A 17,856-nucleotide genomic window follows, 5' to 3' on the forward strand; every position below is an offset into this window, starting at 1 on the left:
TCAACTAACATCAAGGCGGTGGCCCGTTCTTGTAGGTTCATGCTCTACAACATCCGCAGAGTACGACCCTGCCTCACACAGGAAGCAGCGCAGGTCCTAATCCAGGCACTTATCATCTCCCGTCTGGATTACTGCAACTCGCTGTTGGCTGGGCTCCCTGCCTGTGCCATTAAACCCCTACAACTCATCCAGAACGCCGCAGCCCGTCTGGTGTTCAACCTTCCCAAGTTCTCTCACGTCATCCCGCTCTCTCCACTGGCTTCCAGTTGAAGCTCGCATCCGCTACAAGACCATGGTGCTTGCCTACGGAGCTGTGAGGGGAACGGCACCTCAGTACCTCCAGGCTCTGATCAGGCCCTACACCCAAACAAGGGCACTGCGTTCATCCACCTCTGGCCTGCTCGCCTCCCTACCACTGAGGAAGTACAGTTCCCGCGCAGCCCAGTCAAAACTGTTCGCTGCTCTGGCCCCCCAATGGTGGAACAAACTCCCTCACGACGCCAGGACAGCGGAGTCAATCACCACCTTCCGGAGACACCTGAAACCCCACCTCTTTCAGGAATACCTAGGATAGGATAAAGTAATCCTTCTCACCCCCCTTAAAAGATTTAGATGCACTATTGTAGTGGCTGTTCCACTGGATGTCTTAAGGTGAACGCACCAATTTGTAAGTCGCTCTGGATAAGAGCGTCTGCTAAATGACTTAAATGTAAATGTGTTTATATTTTTGTAGAGTGTAAAATCATGGTGCAGTTACCACTAACTACCACAGGCCCTGCTCATCAACATCATAAAGGGAAAATTAAACAAACATCTAATGCAACAATGCTTTTTGTGTTTAGTAGGAGGAGATATGCGTCTTTCAAATGATTTGCCTTGGATATAAAGCGCTCCGCACGTCATGGTCATTAACAAATAGAAAACTGGTAGAGCGAGAGACACAGGGAAGCAACAACAGTGAAGTCGTGTATGGCAATAGGCGGCAGGGTAGCCTAGTGGTTAGAGCGTTGGACTAGTAACTGGAAGGAAGTTCAAACCCCCGAGCTGACAAGGTACAAATCTGTCGTTCTGCCCCTGAACAGACAGTAAAACCCACTGTTCCTAAGCCGTCATTGAAAGTAAGAATTTGTTCTTAACTGACTTGCCTAGTTAAATAAAAGTAAAATAAATTTAAAAAAATACAACTTTGAGAAGTTAAATGAGAAGGTGGTGATATGCAAACTTTGTGAGGTGGACTTGCGCTACAGTGGCAGTACAGATGCAGTGCTGAACGGGTTGACCCAACCCATTGCTGGCAGGATGGAGTGAGAAAATCACAGCACTGATTTACAGAAATGATTGAACTTGATATGCAATGGTAGAGGATGTCAGCTTCAGAACCCTAATGTAGCATTTCTCTATCCTGGTCCTGTGGACCCAAAGGGGTGCATATCTTTGTTTTTGCCCTTTTTTGATTCAACTAGTCAACTCATCACCAAGCTAGCTTGACTTGCTATAAAGTTAGAGAAACAAGTTGAGGAAAAAGTAACTAAAGAAAACATGTTTTTATTATCATCCGAAACAATATATTTACCCTTTCTTGAATGAGAAGGTCATATTTTGCAATCTCCCAAAATAAATGCATTTATAAAAGAACTAATGTCCGGGCTATTAGAAATTCTGTTTGGGCCAGTAGGTTTGAGTAAATATATCTAAATCCATGTAAGAACATGCTAATGTAAAAAAATGTCTAGTCGTTATTAGCCTGGATCAAATCAAATCCAATTTTATTTGTCACATACACACGGTTAGCAGATGTTAATGCGAGTGTAGGGAAATGCTTGTGCTTCTAGTTCCGACCATGCAGTAATATCTAACAAGTAATTTAACAATTTCACAACAACTACCTTATACACACACAAGTGTAAAGGAATGAATACGAATATGTACATAGAAATAAATAAATGAGTGATGGCTGAACGGCATAGGCAAGATGCAGTAGATGGTATAGAGTACAGTGTATATACATATGAGATGAGTAATGTAGGGTATGTAAACATTATATATAGTGGCATTGTTTAAAGTGGCTGGTGATACATTTATTACATCAATTTTTCCATTATTAAAGTGGCTGGAGTTGAGTCAGTATGTTGACAGCAGCCACTCAATGTTAGTGATGGCTGTTTAACAGTCTGATGACCTTGAGATAGAAGTTGTTTTTCAGTCTCTCGGTCCCCGCTTTGATGCACCTGTACTGACCTCACCTTCTGGATGATAGCGGGGTTAACAGGCAGTGGCTCGGGTGGTTGTTGTCCTTGATGATCTTTTTGGCCTTCCTGTGACATCGGGTGGTGTAGGTGTCCTGGAGGACAGGTAGTTTGCACCCGGTGATGCGTTGTGAAGACCTCACTACCCTCTGGAGAGCCTTACGGTTGTGGGCGGAGCAGCTGCCGTGCCAGGCGGTCATACAGCACGACAGGATGCTCTCGATTGTGCATCTGTACAAGTTTGAGTGTTTTTGGTGACAAGTTGAATTTGAAGAGGCGCTGCTGCGCTTTCTTCACCACGCTGTCTGTGTGGGTGGACCATTTCAGTTTGTCCGTGATGTGTACGCAGAGGAACTTAACTTTCCACCTTCTCCACTGCTGTCCCATCAATGTAGATAGGGGGCTGCTCCCTCTGCTGTTTCCTGAAGTCCACTAGCATCTCCTTTGTTTTGTTGACATTTAGTGTGAGGATAATTTCCTGACACCACACTCTGAGGGCCCTCACATCCTCCCTGTAGGCCGTCTTGTCGTTGTTGGTAATCAAGCCTACCACTGTAGTGTCGTCTGCAAACTTGATGATTGAGTTGGAGGCGTGCATGGCCACGCAGTGGGTGAACAGGGAGTACAGGGGAGGGCTGAGCACGCACCCTTTGGGTGGAGATGTTGTTACCTACCCTCACCACCTGTGGGGTGGCCCGTCAGGAAGTCCAGGACCCAGTTGCACAGGGCGAGGTCGAGACCCAGGGACCCAACAGCATTCTTACATAGGTATTTCTCTTGTCCAGATGGTTTAGGGCAGTGTGGTGGTGATTGTGTCATCTAAACTTGTTTTCAGATTAGCCTTGTTAAAATCCCCAGCTACAATAAATGCAGCCTCAGGATATGTGGTTTCCAGTTAACTAGTTTAACTTCATTCAACTATGTAAACTAGTTTTTTTTATTGTTTATTAAAAAAAATATATATCTTATTTATTTTTAAATTACCCCTTGTCCCCAGTTTCGTGTTATCCAATTCGTAGTTAGTCTTGTCCCATCGCTGCAGTTCCCGTATGGACTCGGGTGGGGCGAAAGTCGAGAGCCGTGTGTCCTCCGAAACATGACCCAACCAAGCCGCACTGCTTCTTGACAGGATGTCCGCTTAACCCGGAAGTCAGCCGCACCAAAGTGTCGGAGGACACACTGGCGAAAGTGTCAGCGTGCATGCACCCGGCCCGCCACAGGAGACGCTAGAGCGCGATGGGACAAAGACATCCTGGCCGGCCAAACCCTCCCCTAACCCGGACACCGCCGCCCCATGGGTCTCCCGGTCACGGCCGGCTGCGACAGAGCCTGGACTCTAACCAGGATCTATAGTGGCACAGCGATGCAGTGTCTTAGACCACTGCGTCACTCTGTAGGCCCTAACATGTTTTTTTTTAAATTCGGTACATGGAATTTTATGTGCACTACGGCGTCACACATAGCCTTATACCTGCAACAAGGACATTTGATGGAAACACACCTCTGGTGGGAAAATAGTGGACTTTGTTTTTGTGCATTTTTTGAATATTTTCATAAATCTGTCGCTAGTTGGATGGAAACCTAGCTAATGAGAAACCCTCAGTGGTAGCCGTCTTTCTAGCCTTTGCCATAGCGTGGAGGTCACCGTTAATGTAAGGCTTTTGGTTTGGGTAAGAACGCACAGTGACTGTGGGGATGTTGTCGTCTAAGCACTACCTGATAAAAGCAGAATAAGTCCTAGGATAGATGTTAATATTTTCTAGAGCGGAATGTTATCAATGAGAAGCCATCAGTTCAATGGGTAATTGATTATGGCTCAAGACTAAATGGCTTCTCTGAAGCAGACTGTGTCTCGTTCTGCGGCAAGACTGGCTGACACTTCAGATTTTCCACCCCGCTTTGCCTTTAGAACAGCCTCAATTCGTCGGGGCATGGACTCTACAAGGTGTCAAGCGTTCCATAGAAATGCTGGCCCGTGTTGATGCCAATGCTTCCCACAGTTGTTTCCGAGTTGTTTGTATGTCATTTGGGTGCTGGACCTTTTCTTGACACACACTGGAAACTGTTGAGTGTGAAAAACCCATCCGTGTTGCAGTTCTTCAGTCAAACCGGTGCTCCTGGAACCTACTACCAGAACCCGTTCAAAGGCATTTCAATGTTTTGCCTTGTCCATTCACCATCTGAATGGCACACGTACACAATCCGTGTCTCAAAGCTTAAAAATCCTTCTTTAACCGGTCTCCTCCCCTTTATCTACACCGATTTGAAGTGGATTCACCTGGTCAGTCTGTCATGGAAAGAGCGGGTGTTCTTAATGTTTTGTATACTCAGTGTAAATGTCAATTTTGTTTTCCAAATAGTTATCAATACTAGGGACAAAGGTGGTTGGGCTAGAGCTGGGACGATAAAGCTCAAATTACTGACACAGACATTACCCTCTTACCGAAGCAATTTTGTTTACCATTATTTGGTCAACAGTAGTCTCGCTTAGCCATACCTCAAATTCACACCTACTTTGAAGGTCAGGAGAATTTTGCATTAGCCGAAACGGCTATAATTGTCTCCTGGAATTTATATTGAATGTTACATTTAAAGAACCCTTCCCCCACATGCCTGTAGAAGCAGTGCTGCGTGCTCGTCACTGTTTTCCGACCAGGTAGGACACATTTTGCAGAGTTGTTGCGTGTGCAAGATTGCAACATTGCAGAAAATGGAAGAAAACCTTGAGGAAAAACGTAATTCTGTTTTGCGAGAGGTGTGCTCTATAGACAAAATGAAGTTGAAGGCATTTACAACTCCTCTGCTTGAACCAATGACTGTATGGCTTGAACACTTTCTGCCCAAGCAAGGCAGTTGATTGGTTTGACGTGTTGCAAGGCTTCACTGATTGACACCGAGTCTTCTTCCCCCTTTTAGCTACTTTGTGCCATTGACTTCACCAAGCTTTCCAATTTGGGAAGCCTGGTTCTCAATGAGGCTAGGTCAACAGTAATGTGCATGAACTTACTTCCTTTAATGAAAATATCTGGCCTGTCCTGGTATCGCTGCTGGCTCTCACTCCCTCTCCCCCTTTGTGCACAAAGTGAAAGGAGAGATGCATTCTGATAAGCACACACACATGGAAGTTGAGAAGCATTTAAAAAATATAATTGAGGCAAAACACTTTTTAAAAAACGTTTACTGCTAAAGATACAAGTCTCACCTTTTCTGTGGGTATAAACATATTGTTACTCTCAATATTGAGGAAATACCATCACTTGGCAGAGTATGTAATGGAGATGAACATTTTTGTAGGACATTACAATTACTGTTCGATCAATTACATGGCTATCCAGCACCAATGTCATATTTGGTTAGCAATCTAGCTCATGTGTTTTGAGTTCCCGCTTCCTCAGGTGGGTGAAGTATGTCGCATATATCCTAGACCAATATGCCAAAAATATGCAGGCATATTGATCTGTAAAGAGCCTAAAATAAATCAGCTCATTCTGAATCCTATTTTGACATGTTGCACATCAAAACATCCATCGATGTTCCCTGAACATGTTAGATAAATAGCTAAATTCTTTCATGTCTTACTTGGTGCTGGAAAAAGTCAGTCTAGAGCCCTGCCGCTAATGGAAAGTAAAAAAGTTGTATTTATTGCTATCGGGCAAAATGTATCAATTTATCACAGTGTGACTTTTTGTCCATATCTCCCATTGGTATTGTCTGTATCCACATGACATTATGGTGCACCCTCTGTTTTTACTCACAGACCAACAGCAAGGCTTTCACGGCCAAGACGTCATGTGTGCGCCGTCGCTACAGTGAGTTTGTCTGGCTCAAGAAGAGGATGCAGAAGAACACTGGCTTGGTGTAAGTCATAGCAATGTCCCCCAATGTGCATGGCTTAACTCCTCCTTTTTTTTTGTAGAAAAAATAATCATTTGAAACTTTTAATGTGAAGTTGTCCTGTTCTGCGCGCTTTGGGTTATTCTCTGTCCTATAGACCTGTCCCAGACCTGCCCAGCAAGCCCTTCTTCTCCTCTAGTGGTGAGGACTTCCTGGAGAAGAGGAGGAAAGGCCTGCAGTCCTTTCTGGACAAGTCAGTTCCTCTCCTAAGTTAATAATTAGCTACGACTTCACCATTTCAATTATAGTGCTTGGTTGTTCCCTCTATTGGTCATTCTATTGTCATACCTGAAATGAGCACAAAGGAAACAAAAAAAAAAAAACATGACTAATCAGATAAAATGAGACCCCAACATTGAGCATGACATTGGCGTACGTTGTTTGTCTTTCTTCAGAGTGTGTAGCATGACAGTATGTCTGTCAGATAGCCAGCTCCACCTCTTCCTGCAAACCCAACTGCCGGTTGGTCACATCCTGGACTGTGTGCAGGGCCACACCCCCTACACTGTGACAGAGGCCATCCTCACCTACGGCTCATCCAATGAGGGCCGAGTTCCAGAAGAGGACTCAGCCCAGGACCCGAGTCTTACTCCAGTTCCTTATGAGTCCATGGAGAGGTAAGACTGGAGTGTCAATAGATCAAATAGCACAACTGTCCACACAGACACAAATGAGTTGTAGTTTTGAGTTTAAACTCCTGGTGTGCTCCCGAATAGACTTGAGTGTGTTCAGTAAACACAGTGGTTTAGGCCAGTATTCAATGCGGTCGGCATAACTAATTTCCGATTGAGCCAACATCTGCAGCGTTCACTTTGAATGCGATCTCCGCGACCGCGGTAATATTGCCTTTATGGTGCCTAGCCGAAAAGGGCCGATTGGCTTGAATCCCGGCAGATGCAATGTTTGGTAACAGAATGGTGGTTTGTGCTGTTTGTGCCATCATTCTGTTACCAATCTTTGCATCTGCACTGTGCTTCAAGTAAAGGGCTTTTTGTGGAAATTGTTAAGTAGTCCTTGTGCATAGAGTTTTATGGTTTGTTTAACTTTACAATCATTGTATTTTTTTATTTACATACAGTGGGGCAAAAAAGTATTTAGTCAGCCACCAATTGTGCAAGTTCTCCCACTTAAAAAGATGAGAGGCCTGTAATTTTCTTCATAGGTACACTTCAACTATGACAGACAAAATGAGAAAAAAATCCAGAAAATCACATTGTAGGATTTTTTATGAATTTATTTGCAAATTATGGTGGAAAATAAGTATTTGGTCACCTACAAACAAGCAAGATTTCTGGCTCTCACAGACCTGTAACTTCTTCTTTAAGAGGCTCCTTTGTCCTCAACTCGTTACCTGTATTAATGGCACCTGTTTGAACTTGTTATCAGTATAAAAGACACCTGTCCACAACCTCAAACAGTCACACTCCAAACTCCACTATGGCCAAGACCAAAGAGCTGTCAAAGGACACCAGAAACAAAATTATAGACCTGCACCAGGCTGGGAAGACTGAATCTGCAATAGGTAAGCAGCTTGGTTTGAAGAAATCAACTGTGGGAGCAATTATTAGGAAATGGAAGACATACAAGACCACTGATAATCTCCCTCGATCTGGGGCTCCACGCAATATCTCACCCCGTGGGGTCAAAATTATCACAAGAACGGTGAGCAAAAATCCCAGAACCACACGGGGGGACCTAATGAATGACCTGCAGAGAGCTGGGACCAAAGTAACAAAGCCTACCATCAGTAACACACTACGCCGCCAGGGACCCAAATCCTGCAGTGCCAGACGTGTCCCCCTGCTTAAGCCAGTACATGTCCAGGCCCGTCTGAAGTTTGCTAGAGAGCATTTGGATGATCCAGAAGAAGATTGGGAGAATGTCATATGGTCAGATGAAACCAAAATATAACTTTTTGGTAAAAACTCAACTGGTCGTGTTTGGAAGACAAAGAATGCTCAGTTGCATCCAAAGAACACCATACCTACTGTGAAGCATGGGGGTGGAAACATCATGCTTTGGGGCTGTTTTTCTGCAAAGGGACCAGGATGACTGATCCGTGTAAAGGAAAGAATGAATGGGGCCATGTATCGTGAGATTTTGTTTTTTATTTTATTTTTTTACCTTTATTTTACTAGGCAAGTCAGTTAAGAACAAATTCTTATTTTCAATGACGGCCTAGGAACAGTGGGTTAACTGCCTGTTCAGGGGCAGAACGACAGATTTGTACCTTGTCAGCTCGGGGATTCGAACTTGCAACCTTTCGGTTACTAGTCCAACGCTCTAACCACTAGGCTAACCTCCCATCAGCAAGGGCATGAAATGTGGGGATGAAATGTGGCTGGGTCTTTCAGCATGACAATGATCCCAAACACACCGCCCGGGCTTCGTAAGAAGCATTTCAAGGTCCTGGAGTGGCCTAGCCAGTCTCCAGATCTCAACCCCATAGAAAATCTTTGGAGGGAGTTGAAAGTCTGTGTTGCCCAGCAACAGCCCCAAAACATCACTGTTCTAGAGGAGATCTGCATGGAGGAATGGGCCAAAATACCAGCAACAGTGTGTGAAAACCTTGTGAAGACTTACAGAAAACATTTGACCTCTGTCATTGCCAACAAAGGGTATATAACAAAGTATTGAGAAACTTTTGTTATTGACCAAATACTTATTTTCCACCATAATTTGCAAATTCATTAACTCCTACAATGTGATTTTCTGGATTTTTTTCACTCATTTTGTCTGTCATAGTTGAAGTGTACCTATGATGAAAATTACAGGCCTCTCTCATCTTTTTAAGTGGGAGAACTTGTACAATTGGTGGCTGACTAAATACTTTTTTGCCCCACTGTACATTTAAAGTGAAAAATCAGTCTTGGCGTCAATTCGTTACCCAGACTTGCATTTCAGGTTTTACATGTCGGTATAAAGGTCATGTTGAGTGTTGTTACTTCATGGCCTTCTCGTTCCCCACAGCCCTGTTCCTCATCTACCTACCCTGCGATGTGAAGAGCCCCTCACCCCTGTGAACCTCACCTCCAGTGAGCCAGAGGGCCTACGGACTGAGAAGTTCCTAGCTGACCCCCATGACATAGACGCTGTAGAGTTCAAGCTCGGTGAGAACCCTTCCTCAGAGGTCACCCAAGAGGACCACGATGTAGTCCATGTAGAGGCCGCCCTGGAGACACACAGCCCAGTGGAGACTATCTATAAGTGGGAAGGCCATGAAGACTCTACCCCAGAAAGGTGGTGTGAGGTGATCCACCACCAAGGGGATTGTCAACAGCAGACACTTGTGGAAGCGCACTCTGAAAAGTACACCGGCTTGGAGGAGGAGTGTGTAACGGAGGTGAAGAATGAGAGGGTCATTGAGGAGACCCATACAGACACGACTACACAGACAATCCCTCCCAAACAGAGTAGCCCAGAGCTAGACATCCATGAGGAAACCCCTCAAGATGGCCTAAGGGAGACCGTTCTAGAGGACCTTAACCCTGCGGAGGAAGCTCAAGAAACAACCTCCGAAGGGGACAGTGACAAAGACACAGTAACAGCCATTGAGCTGGACAGCCAAGGACACACGGATGAGATCAACTCCCACGTAGAGATCAGCCTAGAGGTGGAAAGTGTTGATGACTCAACCCAAGAGGTAGAAAATTGAGACGTTGCAACCCAAAAGGTAGAAATCGATGACTCATCTTGAGGTGGAAAGTGGCGATGAGGCAACCCAAGGGAAGACTCCCTTTGACATTCAACAAGTAGATAATCAGCTGGACACAACAGAAGAGGTTGATAGTGACGAGGAAATTAATGGAGAGGACGGGGAGAGTCTTGGGAATGGGGAGACTACAACATCCGATGGGAGTAATAAGGAGAGCGACAACAAGGACACGAGACAAATGGCTACATGGAGTCAGCTCCTGAGAAGGGACATCACAAATCAGACCACACAGAGGCAGAAGAAGTCCTCAACAACAGACATTCTAAAGCCCGAAACTAACCAAGATCCCTCACATGAAGAAATAACACCTGAGGTACCCAATGCTCAGCGGACCAATGGTGTCAAAGTCGGAGAGGGAATTAGTCTAACTCAACCAGCTGTGTTGCCCCAATGGCATTAATGTGGCAAATAATTTGGCAGTTAATTCGCATGCCTTCTGAATGCTGTGTGATCCAGAACTGTGATGCTGTTTAAACGTGATTACGTGAGTTTGGTGTGGGTGAATGTTACTCAAGACACTTGCAACTTATCATGCCATCAACTTTGACTGTGTTTTATTCATAAGTTCTGGGGGGGAAAAGTGTCATCCTGCATGCGTTCCCTTAGCCATTCTGTGTTGCTGTTGTGGGGCAGGTTTCTGGGTTCAGCTTGAACAAACGAGGATGAGTGTCGTTCCACCTAAAAGCACAAGAATTGTGCTTGAAACAGGTTTCATTCCAGAAACATTATTTTGTGGAAATATAATTTGATCTCTGAGAAATAAATACAGTACCTAACATCCTATTTGAACCATCATTCTTCCTGACAAATGAGTAAGATGTGATCCAAATCCACCCATGGATCCCCCCACACTACACCAATCCCACCCCAATAACCAGTATACAGTATCAGTTTGCTATGTCTGACATGAAGCTGCGCCTTGTAGTATTGCTTTTTCATATTATGTAAAGTCGCTGTTCCTGTTCCATGTCATCAGTTTGGCTAGTCTCCTGTGTTTATTAAATGGATCGCAACATTTTCTTTGCAACTTTGGGAAGTAAACCAAAAGCTTTTGCTCGTGATCATCCTCCCAATTCAAGCCAGTACTTCAGTTTGTCCTTCTCTTCGGCTTAATCTGTGTCCAGGAAATGAACCGTGTGTGGTTTATTCCCTTCAGAAAAGGTCTGGATTAGTTAACATCCCTGTTGAAAAAGCAAACCATCAGGCTACAGCAGTTCTACTGGTTTCAATGTTATGGTCTAATTGTCTTCAATGGTAAAAGTCCCAAACACACTGTACAGTGTTTTGCAATGTTGGGGATGTTTGTTCTTATATTCAGCCTTTTAACAGTGCATTCGTTTATTTAAGTGGCATAGCAGTTGTTTGAAGTACCCCTTTTATGTTATGTAGATGATTACCAGACAGTTTTTTTCCACTTAGGTAGTTCATACAAGGATGTACAAGGGCAATATACCTACCTAAAAATAGTCAAAAATAAACTAGGAATGCACCTATTGATGACAATATTTCTGTGGAATATAATTTGTTAGTGCCCTCCACTAATATTGGTACCCTTGGTAAATATGAGCAAAACGGGCTGTGAAAAAATGTCTGCCTTTCAAAATATTCACAAAAATCTAAGTAAAATGATTTAAATAAATTAAATATTTTACTCTGAAACGTGTCACGATTATTGGCACCCCTAGAAATTCTTATGAGTAAAATCTAACTGAAGTTTAAAGCAACTAGAGATGTTAACAATCGGCCTGGAAGAGGACTCATGTCTATATTGACCCCAAACACAGTGAGGAGGATGGTTCGAGTGGCCAAATAATCTCCAAGGATCACAGCTGGAGAATTGCAGACGTTAGTTGGGTCTTGGGGTCAGAAATTCTCCAAAACCACGATCAGACGCCACCTACATAACCACAAGTTGTTTGGGATGGTTGCCATAGAAAAAAGGCATTTGCTGTCATCAAACAAACCCAAGCGCCTACAGTTTGCTAGAGGCGTCACAACAGATCCCGGGCTGTATCCCAACCGGCCATGATCGGGAGTCCCATAGGGCGGCGCACAATTGGCCCAGTGTCATCCGTGCTAGGGGAGGTTTTGGCTGGGGTAAGCCATCATTGTAAAATAAGAATTTGTTCTTAACTGACTTACCTAGTTAAATAAAGGTTAAATGTAAAAAATATTAAATCAAAACCTGACTGCCTCTGCTAGAAAGCTTAAACTGGGCCGTGGTTGGATCATCCTGCAGGACAATGATCCAAAGCACACCTCAAAATCAACACAAAAAAGGTTCACTGACCACAGAATCAAGGTTTTGCCATGGCCATCCCAATCCACAACCTAAACCCCATAGAAAACCTTGCCGTGTCAGCACCACGGAATCTGAAGGATCTGGAGAGATTCTGATCCCTTACCATGTGTTCTCCAACCTCATTATGCATTATAGGAGAAGACTCAGAGCAGTTATCTTGTCAAAGGGAGGTTGCACAAATTATTGAATGAAGGGGTTCCAATAATTGAGGCACACATATATTTTAGAAAAATATTTGTTTTATGAATTTATTTTCTTATTTTCAATTATTTTACTTTAATTAAAGGTTAGATTTTTGTGAATATTTTGAATGAAAGACCAAGAGGATAAACAAAGACATTTCTTTCACAGCCAGTTTTGCTCATATTTACCAAGTGTGCCAATATTAGTGGAGGGCACTGTAGTTTTCCCCCACCTGTACTTTGCATCTGAGTACTTTAGTGCATGACATTTAGACATTTATATTAGCCAGCACCTCGCCTAAATAGGTGTTTCTTTCGTTTCCAGACATTTATATTGCCATAGACTTTCATATGCACAGTCAAACAAGTTCTTATGTACATCATATTGTGGAATTTAAATATCTAACAATATTTTTACAGGCTCAAAAATCAAAAATAAATATGTTTTCTTATCGCAAATGATCAGGTATTCCAATTTCAAACACTTAATTGAAAAATGATTAAATCGCACCAGGGAGCATGCCTGACCCCTTGTGGCCTACATATTTGAAGTCAGCATCAGAATAAGAAGCACTGTAGCCTCAGACACAAGGCTGTTGAAGGCACCAGTTCGTATGCTTCATAATATGGAATAGACAGACCCCCAGTTCACCAGAGGTGAGGATTTCTTATTTTTTTTCACAGGGGCATAATGATTCCTCAATGTCTGGCAATTTCCATTCACACACATGGGCACAAATACATTGGAAACAATTGAACAGAGGAAACCTTTTTGTGACATCAGCATTATCCAGAATTTGATGTATACACCAAATGCCTCAGAAGAACCATGGTAATGTAATTTATGCATGGAAATGAAGCATATCTTTACAAAAACAAGAATGCCACTAACAGCATAACGCTATATTACAAAATAATAAAAAAGGTCAATCTGTCATCAATCTCGAAGTGTTGGGGATTGAGAATGTAGTCAGTCACATCACTCAACTGTGGAAGTAAGGCACAATACAAAGAGAAACTGTCAGAGAGAAACATAGTCAAATCAAATGTATTTATAAAGCCCTTCTTACATCAGCTGATATCTCAAAGTGCTGTACAGAAACCCAGCGTAAAGAAGCACGGTGGCCAGGAAAAACTCCCTAAAAAGGCCATAACCTAGGAAGAAACCTAGAGAGGAACCAGGCTATGAGCCAGTCCTCTCCTGGCTGTGCCGGGTGGAGATTATAACAGAACATGGCCAAGATGTTCAAATGTTTATAGATGACCAGCAGGGTCAAATAACATATTTCCTGTAGTAGTGCAGTATGATACTGTATGTTTTATCTGGCGTATAGTTAATATCACTAAGGAGTCATATTTCCCAATTCAATTATGTCAATGATGCTATAATTAAGCATTGCTGATAAAATGACACACCTTGGGTCTATGCAGTAATTGCAGTTCTACTTTCAGCCACCAGATGTCTTAAATGGCCAGTCCACCGCTGTGAATATACACCTCTCCTGCTATTTCAATGGTTATCTCAATGGGTGTCAGGAGGCCTGTAAGGTACATTAGACCATTATATCAGTCTGTAATCGTAACAATATGAGAGTGCACCAGTACCTCTTGGGAGCTCAGAGGATGTAGGCAGGATGGAGGAAGTCTTTAGGGACAATACCGATGGTTCCGTTTAGCTCTCCGACCCACCAGCCATTGATGTTATACTCCTGGAACAGAGCGACACAAGCAGGGTGAGGAGGAGGAACAAGCACAACGATGCACAGTATACCATAGGAGAATCTCAATTGCATTCTCCTTGCGTCCTCTCTCCTTTCCTCACCGCCTCCTCAAAATCCACTGGAGGAGAAAGCCAGGAGGTCCTTTCCCTCTGAACTTCTCCTCCAGTGGGTTTTGAGGAGAGAACGTGAGGAGTATGCAAATGTGATTCTCCCTGTGTCATCATAGATTTATAACAGTATTTAGCATTGCCTCAAAATGGCCCTTGCGTTGTCCTTATTGGGGTACAGCATCTGAAACCCCAAGGCTAGCTTATATCGATCAGTCCATTTGTATGGGGTTTACATTTATAATGCATGTTTGTCAAATCTTTGCCCCCTCTCCTGGCTGTCTCTCTGGGCACTGCTGTGATAGATCCCACATCCTCTAATACTGACACCTCACTACAGAGCCAAAGGAATGAGAAACAGACCCTACTCCTAATGTCCGGTGGCTGGACAGAGATGATGTATAGACCAGTTAGAGCTCACTGAGCAGAGTGATGGCCCAGGCCTGACATGTTCTTAGAGCAAGTGAATTTAGCTATGATAAGCTGGTTATCCATCCAGATGTGGCGAACAGAGAGAACATTTTCGTTCTGTCTGCTCGCCCACACAGAGCCCTGATTCAACAGAATGACAGGCTAATTGAAGGTGGAGTACTCCACTCACAATGGCTAATTAATGTGCTTGCTGATTTTAAGACAACTGAAGCAAGTATACACATTTTCTTCTGGAAAGGTACATGTTCTATTACCTGTGTGCATTTCTAAAACATGGCCCTAATACCTGAAGTCATAAAAACAAGTTTTATTGTGGAAATCTAGCTTGAATAGTAATCTATAAAAGGAGAGAATCAGACAGATTGGGGCATCAGAGAGTAGGAACGAAACAGTTTCTCTCCCACGGGGCTGTCGCAGATCCATTCCTCCAACCCCAGTGACAGAAAGTTGTATCCATCTCCGCGGCCCATCTGTGCAGCCAGACAGTCCAACGTCCTCCCTGAGAAAGCTCTTTTTGATTATCGGCGCCGCCATTTTAATACAACAGCTACATCGCCAGTGTTCCAATGGCAGCGAAGGTCTGTCAAGCGTGCCAACTCCATCTTCTTCGCTGCTTACTACGGGTTCATCCAGAGTACGCCTGCTGGAAGGGGAGGTCTCGTATAGAGAGAAGCACAGGGACTAAATGTATTCTTATGACGATGCCCTAACTTCAATCTCTCCTACCTCCTACAGATTCCCCCCCTTTAATTTGGTGTAATGCGTACCTGAATTTTGGATAGAATTATCTTTAATTCTCAGGAGAAAATACAGTATTATGGATAACACCTTTCTGTGGGCACCAAGGGTTCCATGCCATTTCCATACCAAGACATTGTTCTTCAATTTTAAAATAATCAAGAGGCCCTTCATGATGTTTTCTGTGCAGTGGTGTACTTACCATTAGGCAGATGAGGAATTTCCCTCAGGCCTCACATCATCAGGGGCCTCATGAACTGGGCATAATAAACCCCCAAAATACTAGTAACAAAATATATGTATTTTTTTTATCTCATAACAGCTGCCTATGAATGACATGAATGATATGTTGAAGTAAGTTACATTAAGATTAGAGGAGGCTGGTGGGAGGAGCTACAGGAGGACAGATGGAATCAATGGAATGGTACAAAACACATCAAACACATGGAAACAACGTGTTTGACTCCGTTCCATTGACTCCAATACAGTCATTACAATGAGCTGTCCTCCTATAGCTCCTCCCACCAGCCTCCTCTGGTTAAGCTAGATAAAACAGGACTCTCACAGCTCGGCAGTTGATTATATAAAGCCTTACTATAGCCTATACCTCAGTCATGAGCAACATAATACAATTGATTTCGGCTACAATAATTATTATCACATGAATTATTGCATGCTAAATGTTTCTGATCGGTGATAGATGAGCAAACAAATAAATGAACTACCACCTCCACTTATTTGCCCAGCCAGAGAGCAGTTAAGCGAATATGCAGACTGAGATTCAGTGATACAAAATCACATTGATTATCAGACAAATCGGGAGTAGGCCAGGCTACAACGCGAGTGAACAGCAAAATCCACTTGTTAAACTACATAACATGCTAGCAGAATGTTCTGATCATTATATAGAACAGAATAGAGACAACACTTCAACATAGCTAACATTTTCCCAGGGTAATTGTAGGCTAACCAAATATGCAAACAGACATCCAGGGAAAACTCAAATCTGACACTAATTGACTTATCAAGACGAGTCCCCCACGCTTGTCTCAAAGCAGTCGACGGCGCTTTACCAATCAAAACAGTGCTGACATTTTCATCTAGTTGACCACACACGGGTATTACCTCCATTTTAGTATAACGATTGGATATGACTTTGGGAGTTTCAGTTGGCCTATACGCAACAATTTGATACATGCTTTCAATTGCATTAGCCTACTTTATTCTAATTATTCCAATATTGAGTTTGCCTCCTCACTTTTCCAAGACAAGGGCTGTTTCATTTTCTCCTCGCTCCGCTGCCGCCCGCCTCTGTGGCATTGTTCTCAACACCATCAACAGGCCTATTTTTGTAGAAATCTGTATTTTTTTCCGGTTCGGGCTTACATTTCTGTGATGTTGGATCGGGCTCAGACTCTGCCTGGGGCCTCCAAATGGCTAAGTCTGCCCGTGTTTGAGTGCCCTGAATGTGTATCTTATCAGCTACTGTGTGTTGGGAGGAGGTGAGGGAGGACAAAACAGCGCCATATTGTGGCGGTGCGTTGACTCGTTGACCTCCCTTTGACTCCTTCACCGAGAGGGAGCAAATGAACGTGGGCAGAGCTAAGAAAGAGAGGGAGTGAGCAAGTTGCCATGACAACACCTGCAGTACACCAGCAGCATCGTTTATTTACCACTCAAGGGTCTGGCTAATGGTGGCAGGAGGACAGATTGACTGCTAACGATGCCTGAAGAGGGAGAAGGTTGGTTTGACTGTCTCTCATGCAGGAGAAGGAGCACTTTGTATGCCTGCCAGGTCACCGTGACAGCTACATTACCCTATTCCCTAACTCCTCCTCGAGCTATGCATTCAATCCTTTTGTAGAACATCAGGTTCTGCTCACGCTCCATAGTCATATTCTGCCTTTTTACTATTTCTCTTGATGTATAAACAACACATAGACACGGACGCGCAAGCAAACAGACATTCACACACGTACAGTACATACACACTCACGGACACACACGTACGCAGGAGGATTCCTAATAAGACTGACACATGAGGCATCTGCCCTCCGCTACCAGCTGACTGAAGCAGGCCTTGGGCGTGATCGAGCACAGGAAGTCTCTCATTGCCCTGCCGCTGAACCCGCCGCCTGGGTGTTACAATCTCTCCCTCCTCACCGCCACCCTCCATCTCCCTCCCTTCTTTCTCTCTCTAGCTCTCTCTGTTTCGCTCTCATCCACAAGGGAAGTCATGAGGCACACACTGCAGTACTGCGTCTCTCTCCACTAGCCACCCTAACAAAGAAACAGACACCTCTAACAAACATCAGCTCCTGATCTATTCAACACCATATCTAGTCGAAGAATTTTGCTCACACAGGTGGACTGGACTTCCTTAGGTGTTCTGGAAATATTGTTGTACACACACGTATCCGAACGTTTGTGGGGGGAAAAGTATACTTATTTTGATAAATATGAATATTCAAAATAAATTCCAGCAATGCCTGTCTAGAGATTTGGACACATTGTTTTTT

General features: G+C 43.7%; 2 protein-coding genes across 8 annotated transcripts in view; one reads left to right on the forward strand and one right to left on the reverse strand.

Annotated features, from left to right (window-relative positions):
• snx11 (sorting nexin 11) overlaps positions 1-10,638 on the forward strand; it is a 21,117-nt gene extending 10,479 nt beyond the window's left edge. For all 3 annotated transcript variants that reach the window (XM_029629246.2, XM_065007942.1, XM_029629245.2), the window contains 4 exons: positions 6,004-6,104; positions 6,238-6,333; positions 6,536-6,757; positions 9,111-10,638. In XM_029629246.2, coding sequence (XP_029485106.2) covers positions 6,004-6,104; positions 6,238-6,333; positions 6,536-6,757; positions 9,111-9,795 — 1,104 coding nt within the window. In that variant the 3' untranslated portion in view covers positions 9,796-10,638. The remainder of the gene's footprint in view (positions 1-6,003; positions 6,105-6,237; positions 6,334-6,535; positions 6,758-9,110) is intronic.
• Positions 10,388-17,856, reverse strand: part of LOC115106476 (src kinase-associated phosphoprotein 1-like) — a 35,423-nt gene continuing 27,954 nt past the window's right edge. For 2 of the 5 annotated variants that reach the window (XM_029629248.2, XM_065007943.1), the window contains exons 12-13: positions 13,945-14,048; positions 10,388-13,326 (exon numbers count right to left, since the gene is read on the reverse strand). In XM_029629248.2, coding sequence (XP_029485108.1) covers positions 13,956-14,048 — 93 coding nt within the window. In that variant the 3' untranslated portion in view covers positions 10,388-13,326; positions 13,945-13,955. Of the gene's footprint in view, positions 13,327-13,755; positions 13,881-13,944; positions 14,049-17,856 lie in introns of all 5 variants that reach the window. The other 3 variants (XR_003860049.2, XM_029629249.2, XM_029629247.2) reach the window with 3 other exon arrangements.

The sequence above is a fragment of the Oncorhynchus nerka genome, linkage group LG23 (genome assembly GCF_034236695.1).
Source record: "Oncorhynchus nerka isolate Pitt River linkage group LG23, Oner_Uvic_2.0, whole genome shotgun sequence".
Lineage (NCBI taxonomy): Eukaryota > Metazoa > Chordata > Actinopteri > Salmoniformes > Salmonidae > Oncorhynchus > Oncorhynchus nerka.